Source organism: Dipteris shenzhenensis, chromosome 5, assembly GCF_047967505.1.
Source record: "Dipteris shenzhenensis isolate YYH24624 ecotype China chromosome 5, Dip_SZ_1.0, whole genome shotgun sequence".
Taxonomy (NCBI): domain Eukaryota; kingdom Viridiplantae; phylum Streptophyta; class Polypodiopsida; order Gleicheniales; family Dipteridaceae; genus Dipteris; species Dipteris shenzhenensis.
In genome coordinates this window covers 16,998,995-17,013,438 of record NC_141600.1, presented here as the reverse complement: position 1 = coordinate 17,013,438, position 14,444 = coordinate 16,998,995, and the positions used below count along the sequence as shown (strand labels likewise).

The 14,444-nt window shown below is 42.5% G+C and overlaps 2 protein-coding genes across 3 annotated transcripts in view; one reads left to right on the top strand and one right to left on the bottom strand.

The window, feature by feature from the left end:
- Positions 1 to 14,444, top strand: part of ABCB28 (non-intrinsic ABC protein 8) — a 115,100-nt gene that overhangs the window by 46,890 nt on the left and 53,766 nt on the right. For both annotated transcript variants that reach the window (XM_087374615.1, XM_087374614.1), the window contains 3 exons: positions 998 to 1,021; positions 3,391 to 3,492; positions 3,697 to 3,787. In XM_087374615.1, coding sequence (XP_087230741.1) covers positions 998 to 1,021; positions 3,391 to 3,492; positions 3,697 to 3,787 — 217 coding nt within the window. The remainder of the gene's footprint in view (positions 1 to 997; positions 1,022 to 3,390; positions 3,493 to 3,696; positions 3,788 to 14,444) is intronic.
- Positions 12,872 to 13,835, bottom strand: LOC147901687 (uncharacterized). Its single transcript, XM_087375123.1, has 2 exons — positions 13,072 to 13,835; positions 12,872 to 12,947 (listed from the first exon to the last, which is right to left on the bottom strand). The coding sequence occupies exons 1-2, from the start codon at positions 13,833 to 13,835 to the stop codon at positions 12,872 to 12,874; spliced, it is 840 nt and encodes a 279-aa protein (XP_087231249.1).

Below are 14,444 nucleotides of genomic sequence, written 5' to 3'. Positions count from 1 at the left end.
TTAGCAGTTTTGTTTAGCTACTATATGTCTACTAACTCATTATTATTTTTAACCTCGTTAGTCTGAAGAGGCTTATGTAAGTGTACCCTTCCTCTTGCTAGTCTGGGAATAGGAAGACAAGGAAGAATGATCTGCTACAACTTGTAAATCTTCTATAAGTAGAGATAGGACAGGTTTGAGTCATGGGAACATGCACAATAATTTTAATTGAATTTGATTTTTGCAGATTAGTAGCCCTGATACGGTGTAGGGTTACAACTGCTTGAAAAGCGGTGGATGGTGTAATGCATACGATTCCCACAACAGGATGAAAAGTTCCAATTGTCTGTGCTGAAATAGTTGCCTTGGCAATAGGTAGTAGCTTGAAAGTGAGACTAAGAGTTAGCATGGCAGCTCATCATCTTTGATGGGATACGGTTCTTTTCCTTGTCCATGTCCTTATGTTCCACTCCAAAACTTTGAACCCCGCCTGCAACCTTCCCAAAAAGTCTCAAACTCGAACATAAATTCAATGCAATAAATATATCTGAATTCAAAAAGTAAATGTATGCTATTGCACCATCAGCAGAAACTAATATGACACACATGCATACACATATTGAAATGCAAGGGTTAGCGCATGAGATAGGTGCCACTTGGCCTCTATGATCCCAATGCTAAGTTGTTTTCTTGCCCTTGAAGGAAGGCATTGACATAATTTCGGCAGGGCATAAAACACTGCTAAGCATTGTTTAGTGATTAGTCATTGTACTCATAATGTTGTGACAAAGTCTCCTACAGTTTTCTTGTTTATGATCTGTTTATTTCCATAGAAGGAATGATTTGTGCAAAAAGGTTTTGAGAGAGGTGAACTTTGTATTAGTAGACCTTATGAAGACATTTTGTGGTAGTTTGTTAGGCTGTGCTCTGTTTCCTCTTGTTGGGTTAGTGCTTCTGCTTCTCCCTGCAAGGCTTACTGGGACAATCATGTTGATCATGCCATTTGCTTTGCATGCAGGTCGAGTTTTTTGATCGGCATAAGGTACATCACAAGCTTTAGTTTTCAAGCTACCAGGGACTTCCTTTTCTCCAATTCTCCAATTCTGAAGTTTTCAATCTATAAAGTGTAGCATGTACAAATGTTGAAAAGTATCAGAAAATGCTATTCATCTTTCTGGCATTTGGTTCATACAAAAGGTGCAGAAGAGGTGAATGCATGTTTATTGGTAATGCTATAGCAATTGATTGTGGAATGCCAGGATTGGAAATGAGCTTAAATCTTCAACCTGTAATTCTTGGTTGGTGCTATGGCTTAATATGCTGGAGGTAAAAATTTTTATATATGAGGAAGCTTGAGTTTGCTTACATGACCAATGAATACAAGTGGATGAGGATGGTGCTTCTATGTAATTGTTGTACATGGTCCATTTGAGGTATGAGTCTGGATGGTCAAAATGCTTAGTCTTATATGTGGTATTCTAGCTGTGTCACAACTTTGATTTGTATAGTGATCAGACAAGGGTTGAATGGGACCTGAGAGGGGGCTGGGAGGATTGGGGAAGATGGGATGAACATAGGTGGATGAGTACTATGCACAATCCAATGCATTTTCAAGTGGTTAATCCTATCAGATATGGGTAGATTAAGCCCTCTTGTTGATTCTTGTACGTGAATCAGCTTGAGACAAATATCGGCCATACTATTTACAGATGCACTTCTAGCATGCTGTTAAAGAAACACCTTCACGAGAAAGTTGAAGAAAGATGACCATGTATACAATATGAACCAGTTTTGAAAGTGGATTGAGAAGGTTTTGGAGCATTTGCTATAACTGCAGCATTCTACTATCGTTAAGTGTTTGGAAAATGGGATATGAGAATGATATTTTGTAAAAATGCATCATTCAGAATTGTTGTCTTCGACCCTCTGACAGACATGCTAAGGACATTCTACTTCTTCCAGCTTAAATGAAACAGCAGGCCTTGTCCATGAGCATATGCAAAGAAGTCAGGTACATCGATGTGGTGCTATAGGGAGCACTCTTCAAATAGCATAGGTGGTTTTCCCCTGAAGAACACACTATTCCTGGCTTACTAATTTCATTAACAGTCGTACATATACATGTTGCAAATTGCAATTTTGATTTTAAAATCCCCCTGTCTACATGTACATACTATAATTATATTAGATTAGTATTAGCGCCCCCCGCCCCCCTCCTCCTGTCCTTAGATGGCCCGTAATGCCCCCAAGATAAAAATCCCCTTCCATTAATGAACCTACTATCTTACATTTTGTACGGAGTAATTACCCAAGGGTACGGCAGCCTGCAGGCAGGCGCAGGCACCAGGAGCATGCACAAGATACGTGTAGTCCATAGATTGGGTTGGTCAATATCCAGCCCTATTCCTATATACAGGCATTCCTATCTCATTCCAGCATCCTATATGATCATCTCTTAATGCAGTAGATGCAGCCTTTCCCGTGTTGGCTCCACCCAGCAGATTAGACACAGTCCATGAAGCAGCTCCAGGTAGCCCTGCAGCAGCCCTAGAAGTCCACGCAGCTCCCTCAGCAAGCCTCTACAGGATCCATCCTCCCATGGGGACAAATCTGCTGTTGTCTCGAGAGCATAGCCTTGGCTGTGGACAGCCTCGTGGCCTCAGCATAGCCCTTCAGCGAGACTCTTGAGTTTGGATGAGTCTCGGTAGCATGCTCTGGAAATTAATATTTCACTCTACTCCTTGCCTCTCTCCCGAGTAGAGGCATTGATCGACTAAGTAGGTACTCGAGCATTGGGAAAGTCTCATGCATCTTAGTGACAAGATAAAAGAAGAGTTATGGAATTGATGTGTATGGTGTACAAGGTGCCCTAGGAATTACTTAATATCTTGTTGAGTCGTGAGGTTTTTATCCAATGTAGCATTAGTAGTTGAGCTATTGGCTTATAAGTGAGGCTGGTGAGTTGCTTCACTGACGATGGCATAGATATCCTACTTGACACACCATTGTTACATCATGGCCAGTAGCCATGGAGCGTAAACTTGAAGGTGACTCCATAGTAGATGTATTTCCACAATATATCTTGGCCTCGAGATCATTTTGTAAGGACTAGCCTCAAGGCACTTTTCAAAAATTTTCAGATCATTGTGTCAGGTGCTGTTCGAAGGTGATCATAGGTGATGCCCGAAAACCATATGGACAGTCGAAAATTTGTACTTTCTTTTATTCAAGGTTTTTTTTGCAGAAATAAGACTTTTGTTTGTCCATATTGCTAAAAGTTTTTTGGGATCTAGCTTAATTCTTTTCTGGTATTGAATTCCAATCCACATAGTAGAAGCTTTTTTGTGGTCAGCTAGACAAGGGTGCTGTTTGACTATCTATGAGCTAGTCTCACAAAATTTGCTTGACTAGGTTGGAGAGCTGACGGGTCTGCTTTCTTCAGAATTGGGGTCAGTCAAGGACCTTGTCAATGAAAACGTTTCAAGGGATCGTGGTTTTAGAGCACTTTCTGAGGTGACCTTTTTAAATTCTCTCTTTTGCAACCCAGGATAGAGTGGAGATTAACTCTCATGGTTTTTAGCATCTTGCATCAGACTTATCCGTAAGCTTTTTCTACATGGTGTCAGCAATGATGCTATAGCTGCTGTGTCTTTTGAGGAAAAAATATTATCACAAGTTGCTGACAGGGTTTGAATTCATGTGGGATATTTTGCACAGACATTGGGGACGTTGGTGATCCTGTTTGTATTATCAGTGCAGTTGGCACCCATACTTGGTCTGCTGATGCTGTCTGTTTCAGCTCTTGTAGGTAAATCCCACTCAAAACTGAATATCACACACCATCACGAGACTCAATAAGTATTTGTATGATGGCATGTTTTGTGCAGGTCGTGGCATTGAGTTGGCCACACTTGTTAGTACCGTGTTGTTACTTTTTTGTTGTGTGTGTGTGAGTTCAGCCCCCGGACTGGCTTCGGCTTGATCTTGATTGGCTTGTTGGCAATTATTGCCCTAAAGTTAAAAACTCTCATCTTGTGTGTATTAACATAACGCCCAACATTTCTGCCACATTGTGAGCACACTTGTTGGTATATGTTGTGATCTTGTTGTTGTGTGTGTGTTTTCAATGGCGGGATTTACTTGATCCTGATGGGCTTGTTGCCACTATTGTCCCAAAGTAAAAAAACACACACACACCCCTTTTTTGTTGGGGCGTGAAAACACACACACACACATTTTTGGAGGTGAAAACATGTATTTTTATATTACAAGAGGCTGTCCCCAAAGTGGAGATCAGCAAATACAAGATCACACACATTCTTTTTTATTTCGGTGAAAGCTTTGATTGATTATATTACAAGATCTCTCTCTCTCTCTCACACACACACACGTTTTTAAAAAAAAAGTGAAAATATTGTTACTTTTATATTACAAGACGAGCATCCCAAAGCAGGATATGCTCAAAATACATCAAGCAAAGATGTCAATATATGGCAAATATACATCCTGATCTAGAGACCCTGTTTGCAAACAATCATAAAACGATCGTTGCAAAGAGTGCGTGAAGAAAGAGTAAGCTGAGAAAGTCGGGTCACCAAAAACTCTGTGATTTCTATCCTTCCACAGAGTCCAAAGTGCCCAATATCGAACCCAAATAAAGAAAAAAACAAACTGATGTCAAGGAGGATGCATCCCAAACAGCCAGACACTGTTTCTCTGGGAGCCAAACATCGGCGACAAAGTGGTGGAGCAACACAGCGTTGTGCCAAAACTGTCCAGCTGGAAAGACTCCCAATAAAACATGCCACAGAAACACCTGTTGCCGAAGAGGAATTTTTGCTTTCCAAACCCCACTCAATCTTCTTCGCCACCACTTTGCTGTACTATTCATATGCCAAATTTTATTTGCCCTTTGTGCAGCCCAAGGCAAAGGCAAAAGAACTTTATAGAGCGCTGAAACTGTAATATTGGACAGCCGCAAGGGACGACATGTCGATCCTGGCAAATGAAAAGTCCAATCGTGCAGTCGATCCTCCACTTCCAAAGCAGGTACAAGAGTAAAATTCTGAATCAAGGAGATAATCTTATGCCAGACCGGACGATAATGCAATCCAAGATTATATTTTGCAGCACCTAAGGGAAAGAAAGAGGGGTCCCTTCATCATGAACAGTATCTGAAACCAAAAGGATCCCCTTTAGACTCAAAAAATAAGACCGTCGAGGCTCTTGCAAGGCCAGCAGAGGGGAAAAGACCCGAGACCAGTGTACAGACACACACTTTTTTTTTGTTTTTTTGGGTGAAACTAAGAAAATTATATTATGAAACATCCATTTTACAACAGGGCAGTGCTCGAGAAAAGAGCCAATGCCCTATCCATCAGAAACAGTAAAAGAAAAGCTGAATGCAAGAAACATCCAAATCTTCCTCATGCAAGGCATCATATAAGGACTGCCGCAATGAGGCCCGGAAGAACTCATAAGGGTGCTGAAGGGGTGAATTCAGATATGCATGATTTCACTGTAGCCAGAGGGTCCATAAGGCCCAGTATCTGGTCCAATGGAAGAAAAGAGAATATTGTGACACAGAAGCTGATAATCTGCCAAACATCCAGAAAAACCTCAAGAACCTGTGTGCAGGAAATCTGAGAGATAAAAAATAGGAGATCTTGTCCAGAAGGTCTCTGGAATATGAAGAACAAAACCACAATAAGTGCTGAATACTCTGAGGAGTATGATGACATCTTGGACAAAGAGGAGGCAATCCTTCTTTGAGCCAATTTCACTCCCACTGGAAAAATACCAACAATACATCTCTAGAGAAAGAGTCGCTGCTTCAATGGCATTTTCAACTTCCATATCAATTTCAATTTCTTTCCACCAAGTTAAAGACTTATTCAGATGCCAAAGAGAATTTGCATGATGAGCAATCCATGGAGGAGGTAATATCAATTGATAAGCTTGTATGGAAGTCAATAGATGCAAAGGCTGAGAGGATAATCCTGGACTTGAAGACTGAAGATGCTAATCTTGAAGCCTGTCTCTGACTTCCAATGTTGGAATCAGAACCAAAGGGAATAAGAGATCTGCAATAGCTTTCCATATGGGTCTATGATGCATCCCAAGATTGTAGTGTTGGCATGCTGCCGGAAAAGAGAGAATATGCCCCTGAGTATCTACCACATCATCAATGAACCGGATGCCCCATGAGATTGTAAGCTCTGATTGGTTGTTGTACAGCAAGAGGAGAGTAAAAAACAGCACTCCAATGAAGGCTTTTCATTCGAAGCGAGGAAGCTATAGAAGCAGGATGGGGAGACCATTTGATGCGAGAGAGCACTTTCTTCCAATCCTGAATCAAGGCAGTAGAAAATGGGCAACTAGGGATTTTACCTTGAAACTTGCCAAGTACTACTTCCTAGGAATCAACTAGCCAATGTCCATAAGCATTTGTGCGCATCTGGCCACATAAAAATGCCAACATGATAGACCAAGGCTGCTCTTGCTGAAAAAAAGTCTTGAGCATAGTGATCTTTCTTGCCAACACATGAAATTTGATGTTTATAATATTAAAACCACGATGCATTCTTGGAGAGCAAAGCAGGTCCACTTTGAGCAGCCTTAAAGCTTTTTTATGAAGCTTAGTTTTTCAAAAAATCTCCATGGCTTGAGACATAAAAGAAGAGAGATCTCGAGATGACCAATGTAATAAAGGAAGGTAAAACTGGACATAAGCTAAAACAATGGACTGGACAATTCGAAGCCGAACATGCAAAGGCCAAGTGGAGATCTTCCAATATTCTAATTTGTCATGAATTTTGTTAAATACCCAAGACATTTGTTGCTTATTTCTGATTTTCCAGCCAATTGGATAACCCAAATGTCTTACTATGTTTTTCGGATGAATAATCTGGCCGCGGGCCAAAGGATAGCATGCCAGTCGCAATGCTTGAGAGGCAAGAGTTTTGATTTCTGAAAATTAATTTTTAGACTAGTCGCCAATCCAAAATCAGAAAGGGTATCCATCAATAAGCGAAGCTCCAGAGGACTATTCTTTGGCTTGAAGAATGAATCATCTGCATGTACAGACACACACTTTTTTTTTTTGTGAAACCAGTAACTATATTATTAACATGAGATCAATGTACATGACATTAGACTCTAAGAGAGAGCCTAATGGAAGAACTAAAAAACAGTCAGAAAACACTTCAAGGCTAGTAGCATCCAAGTCCCTCGTAGCATAACTATCATATAAAGATTGCTTGAGGGACATTCTGAAGAAAGCATAAGCCTGAGGAAACTGTTGTCCCATCCTAGAATGCAATCTCTGTGTCCAAATGGTCCATAGTACCCAAAAATGAGTCCAGTGAAAGAAAAGGAGGAATGGAGACATCTGAGATGAGAAGCATCCAAACATCCAGAAGAGTTTCCCGAGTCTGATGGAGGGAAACCAAAGCCGCAGCAAATGAGAGACATGAGTGATCAATATCCGAGAATGCGGGCAAGACCATAATAGATGGGGTACTGTCTCACGGTGATGAGAGCAACGGGGGCAGGAAGGAGAAGCAATGCGACGTGCTGCCAATTTCACCCCAATGGAAAAAGCTCCCACTATACATCTCCAAAAGAAAAGCCTCTGTTTCAATGGCAATTTGGCTTTCCAAATTTTCTTGAGTCGTGATTGCCACCAGGATAAAGGGCTATCCAAATTCCAAAGAGTGTTGGCATACTTATCAATCCATGGCGGTGGAAGAAGAAATCTGTAGACCATCGAGGAGGTCAGATTGTGCATTGAAAGCGAACAGATAGCAGGAGATAAAGAGATCAGATTCTAGTCCAGTAATCTGTCCTGTACAAACAGTGGAGGAACAGGAACAAATGGCTGCAACATAGTTGTAAGTGTTCTCCAAATGGACCTATGATGCAGGCTCAAAGGGAATGTCCTGCAAGCTTGTGGGAATGAAAGCATGTAACCTTGTTGATCCACAACATCGCCACCAAATCTTATGCCCAATTTCATAAGATTATACGCTTTAATAGGTGCCTGTAAAGCGATAGGCGATTCAAACACCTTGCTCCAATGGATGCTTTCCAAGCGAAAAGAATTACCATGATGAGAAGAAGCACCTGTCCATTTATCATAAGAGAGAATTCTCTTCCAATCATGAATAAAAGTAGTAGAAAGAGAACAACCAGGAATTTTCCCGTGAAATGTGGTCATGACTGCTTCCCAGTGATCTGTAATCCAATGCCCATATGCATGGGACGTCATGTTTCCACACATAGCTGCTAACATGATGGCCCATGGCTGTTTTTGCTGAAAAAAATCAGCAATCATAGTGCTCTTTCTTGCCAACATATGAAACTGAAGATTGAGAATATTCAGCCCCCCATGAGTCTTAGGTGAACAAACAGACTGCATGGAAAGTAGTCGCAAAGCCTTTTTGTGAGATTTGCTTTTCCAAAATATCTCCATGGCCTGGGACATATAGGAAGCCAAATGCTTAAGAGACCAGGAAAGAAGAGGCAAATAAAATTGCACATATGCCATAATGATGGACTGTACTATCCGAAGTCGAACATGTAGAGGCCAAGTGGATAGATGCCAGTATTCCAGCTTCTTGTTGATCTTTGAAGCACCCATTTGAGCTGTTGTTGCGGGGTAATATTCCAGCCAATGGGATATCCTAAATGCCTCACAGTAGTATGGGAAGAAATAATGTGGCCCGGCCAGAGAAGTGCATGCCAATGAGCTTCTTTCAATGCTAGAAGATTTGATTTCTGAAAGTTGATATGTAGTCCAGCAGCTATGCCAAAATTATTCAAAGTATGCATCAAATGAGAGAGGTCACTTTGAGAATTCCTGGGCATGAAATATGAATCATCAGCATATGCCTATGCAAGAAATGACTGTGCCCCTGGAATTTTCAATCCATGAAGCTGCCCTGTATCTGCAAGATGGTCCATATGCAACAATAACGGGTGGGTAGCAATGGCATACAGTAGCGAACTAAGAGGGCACCCCTGTCTTACTGAGCGGGTCATAGTCCAGGTTCTTGACAACCCACCACCAAGCAAACACTGCGCAGTGGCATGCGAATAGAGCCAGTAAATAATATGAACCAGCCGAGGGCCAAATCCCAATTTATGCATAGTCTAAGAGATAAAATCCCAATGGACAGTATCAAATGCTTTCGCAATGTCTACTTGCAGAATGAGAACATCTTGTTTGGAATATTTGGCATACTTAATTGCAAGCAAAGCATTGGAGATATTGTCAGTAATCTACCTTCTGGGAACAAACCCATACTGCCTGGGATGAAGTCTTGCATGCAAAATGAATCGAACCCTAAGGACAATCATTTTGGCAATGAGTTTGTAGATGACTGGCATAAGAGATATGGGCCGCCAATCAGCCATTGTCTCAGACAACCTTTTTTGGGGGATCAATTTGACAAGGCCATGTTTCCAAGAAGGAGGAAGAGATTGTTTTGCCCAGGCATGATTGATCATAAGCAGAAGAGTGTGTTTAAGATCACCCCAAAATGCACGGACAAATTCAACAGTCAATCCATCCCAACCAGGAGAGCTGCCTTTATGTAAATGACTCAAAGCATCATCCAGTTCATTAAGCTTAAAGGGCTGCTCCAATGCATGAGCCTGTTCCCGAGACAATATGGGCTGAACATGCGTAAGAAATTGAGACCTGGCTGCATTCGCTTGCACCGAATGATCAAGCTGAGGAGAAAAGAGATGCTGGAAATGACTAGCACATTGTGATTCTAATTTTGATTTGGAGGTGGTCCAGGTGCCATCATCTTTCCTGATCTTGCAAATATCCTCCTTTCGCCTGTCCGCATGTAGGTTTTTAAAGAAGGCTTTGGAGGAGCAGCACTTATCCAAAAGGGGTTTCATGCGAGCTCGGATTTGCCACTTCTTTAATTTGCGAAGATCATTTTGATGGATGATATGAACCGCATAAGCACAAGAATCCTGTTCAGAGGAGGTGAGCTGCCTATAAGAGTTGATTACATCCATTTGTTGCTTGTGAGATTGAGCCCATTTCAGCTTGAGCGTGAGGTCTCCCATGTAACTCCGTCCATAATCTTGAATAACAGCCTGCAAGCGATGAGCAAGACTGATCCAAGCAAAGTCCATGTCCTCCTGAGCATGTGAGAGGAGGGGGCGGACAGCCACTTTCACCATGTTTTGAAATTGTTGATGAAGCAGATAAGCACTATTAACATGGAGTAGGCGACGACCAAAAAAAGGCATATCATCTGTCAAACGTGCCATAGATAATGTCAAGCATACTGGGAAGTGATCAGATAGCAAGAGGGAATGATCAACCCATAGCGCACATGTAAAACTAGCATACTTCTGAGCATGCATCTTCTGCATGCAAGAAAGAAAGCATATCTTCCCAATGTCGAAGCTCAGTGGGGATCATATGAGAACGATGAGTGGTATTATCTTGAATGGCAGGCGAGTTATTAAAGTCTCCGCACAAAAAGGCATTAGACAGCCATGGATATTGTTTGAGGGAGGCCCACATTCGAGCTCTTGTCGCAGAAGTTTGAGAGGCATAAACAGATGCTATTTCATAGAGATCAGCATGACAGGTGCATTTGATCACCATCCATCGACCCTGGGGGTCATTGGAAGCAACCATGGGCTGCATATCATGTTTCACCAACATGCAGACCCCCGAAAAGTGCATTGTACCAGCATAAAAGATGTCATAACCAGCATAGTGACCTTGTTGGCCAGCCAAGAAGTGTTGGTTGTGTTCCTGTAAAGAAATTTCATCGGGGTGCATTCTATGTACATAGTGCCAAAAAAGTCTCCACTTATTGACATTGCAAAGACCTTGAACATTGTATGTAATGCAAGTAATTGAAGTAGACATAGAAGATATGTACAATCAAACCAAAAAGCATAGTAAAAGTATAAGCTGTCAGGGCTCAGCCATGACATCAACGTCCACCTGGCCTCCTGGATCATTGGCTCTATAATCCTCATCATTGTCACATACAGGGATGCCCCTCTTTAGCACATCAACCCACAGTTAAGAAGCAAGGCTATGAGCAGGGGTAGAGGTCTGACCAGGGGTGGAAGTTGAGGCATCCCAATGGCAAGATTGTAATGGTTGTGGCTTGAGCGCAAATACCTTTTTGGGTTGCTGCCAGGCACCTTGGGAAGAGGCATGAGATTATGAAATTTTGCCCTTTCCCTTATCCTTTTGCTTGGCTGAAACCTGAACCACATTTCTTTGGGAGGGATTGATTTAGATGCCACATCACCCAGCTTGGTAGGCATGGCCTTAGGCCCTGGGCCATAAGTGGGGGGGGAAGTATTTTCTGGAGCAATGGTTGTGGGTGGGAGCTGATGCAAGACTGCCGGACACTGTGAGGCTAGGTTGCCAAACTTATGACATGGCAAATACTCCCCATTTCAAGTCAAAATATTTTTCACCCAGGGGAACATCCTCCACTTCTACCGCAATGGAAGGAGGGGTCGGGTGATCTGTATCCCAAAGAACACAAAAGCGATTTCAATTACCCGAAGGACGGGGTGGGCATGGCATACAACTTGCCCCAAAGTAGCTGCCAGACTTGGTAACTCAGCCCTCATCTAATCCGGAAAATCCACTACCTCAACCCATACAGGGCAGTGATGTCGAATGAGACCGTGATAATCCTTGTTTGGCGACCATGGCATGACATGCACCATTTGTCTGCCATAGAATAGAGGTGACATCTCCAATATCTGCTGACGATATGAGGCATCCAAGAAGTGCACTTCATAAAAACCTCGAGAAGCAAAGTATACTCCTTCAACAAAGCAACCTCCCAACAAAGCCTGAACCCACTGAGCCACATCATTTGCTGAAGGTAACTTCCCTGGGAAGAAAATGATAACTGCTTGCTAAGAGAACTTTCGAAGAGGAGCGACCAATGAGGGCAGCTTCAGCTTATATTTGAGAGCCGGGGGAGGTTTGGCCCACTCCTTTCGGCTGTGATGAAATTCATCTTTGAGCATGTTGAAGACATAGTGAGCATCTACAGAGGCTGCAGTAGAGCAATCAACTTGCTGTCTTTTGGAGTCCCAGGTCGAGTCCTTGCGGGAGTAACTTTTAGGCTGGTCTTCCATGGAGGGGAGCAGGGCGGGATGGATGAAATTGTAGAAAAAGCAGAGCTGTATGGCAGGGTTTGTACAGGCAGAGAGTACGGACAAAGTACAGGGTAAAAGTACAGACTGTACGGATCGTACGGGTGTACGGAAGAAGCTGTACGGAAAAGGCTGAACCGTACGGGGATGCTGTGGGGGCGAGCAGAAGCTGTATGAAAAGGGAGAAGTGGGCAGAGATGCTAGGCTGTACGGAAAGGGACTGGGGGGTACGGACATACGAAGGGGGATTCATAAAAGATACAGAAATGACGATGGAAAAGGAACGGAGATGCTCAGGACTGCGCAGGGAGGAGACGGGGTGTTCGTGCGGCTGTACGGTGGACGTATGGCGTCCGTACGTCTATACGGACAGGTCGCGAGCCTGTACGGGATCCTGGCGAGGCTGTATAGCAGGTGGACAGACCCTCTCTCTCTCACGACACACACCCTCCACACCTCTCTCTCACACACACACACGATACACGTACACACACACCACACACACACACTTTTTTTTTTTTGGGGTAAAACCAAGATACTTATATTATGATACATTCATTTACATCTGGGCAGAGCTCAAAAGAGAGCCAAAGCCCTATCCATCAAAAGCAGTAAAAGAAAAGCTGAATACAAGAAAGATCTAAATCTTCCTCATGTAAGGCATCATATAAAGACTGCCGCAATGAGGCTCGGAAGAACTCATATGGCTGTTGAAGTGGAGAATTCAGATATGCTTGATTGCGCTGTAACCAGAGGGTCCATAAAGCCCAGTATCTAATCCAGTGGAAGAAAAGAGAATACTGTGATAAAGAAGCTGATAGTTTGCCATATATCCAGAAAAACCTGTAGAACCTGTGAGCTGGGAATCTGAGAGATAAGAAATAGGCGATTCTGTCAAGGAGGTCTCTGGAATATGAACAAAACCACAGTAAATGCGGAATACTCTCAGATGTAAGATGACATCTTGGACAAAGGGGCGAAGCTATCCTTCTTTGAGCCAATTTCACCCCTACTGGAAGAATACCAACAATACATCGCCATAGAAAGAGTCGTTGCTTCAAAGGCATTTTCAATTTCCATATCAAATGCAATCTTCCTTTCCACCAGGCTAAAGACTTGTTCAAATGCCATAGAGAATTAGCATGATGGGCAATCGAGGGAGGAGGTAATATCAAACGATAAGCCTGTATAGAAGTCAATAAATTCAAAGGCTTAGAGGATATGCTTGTATTTGAAGAGCAAATGTGCCAATCTTGAAGCCTGTCTCCGACATTCAATGTCGGAATTGGAAGCAGAGGGAGTAAGAGATCAGCAATAGCTTTCCAAATGGGTCGATGATGCATCCCCAAATTGTATCGTCGACATGCTACTGGAAAAGTGAGAATATTTCCTTGCATATCCACTACATCATCAATGAACCGGATACCCATTTTCATAAGATTGTAAGCTCTGATGGGTTGTTGAACAGCAAGGGGAGAGGAAAAGACAGCACTCCAATGACTACTTTCCATTCTGAGTGAAGAAGCTAAAGAAGCAGGATGGGGAGACCATTTGATGTGAGAGAGTACTTGCTTCCAGTCCTGAATCAAGGAATTAGAGAATGGACAACGAGGGATTTTACCTTGCAATTTGCCAAGCACCACTTCCAATGGGTCAACTAGCCAGTGTCCATAAACATTAGTGCTCATCTGTCCACACAAAATTGCCAACATGATAGACCAAGGCTGCTGTTGTTCAAAAAAAGTCTTGAGCATAGTGATCTTTCTTGCCAACACATGAAATTTGATGTTGATTATATTCAAACCACCATGCATTCTTGGTGAGCAGAGCAAATCCATTTTGAGCAGCCGTAAAGCTTTTTTATGAAGCTTTGTTTTCCAAAATATCTCCATGGCTTGAGACATAAAGGAAGTGAGATCTCGAGATGACCAGTGTAATAGAGGAAGATAGAACTGGACATAAGCTAGAACAATAGACTGGACAATTCGAAGCCGTACATGCAGAGGCCAAGTGGAGATCTTCCAATATTCTAATTTGTTCTGAATTTTGTTTGCCACCCAGGACATTTGTTGCTTATTGCTGATTTTCCAGCCAATGGGATAGCCCAAATGTCTTACTATATTTTCAGGATAAACAATCTGGCCTGGTCACAAGATAGCATGCCAGTCACAATGCTTGAGTGGCAAGAGTTTTGATTTCTGAAAATTAATTTTAAGACCAGTTGCTAGCCCAAATTCTGAAAGGGTATCCATCAAGAGGCGAATCTCCAAAGGACTATTCTTTGGCATGAAGAATGA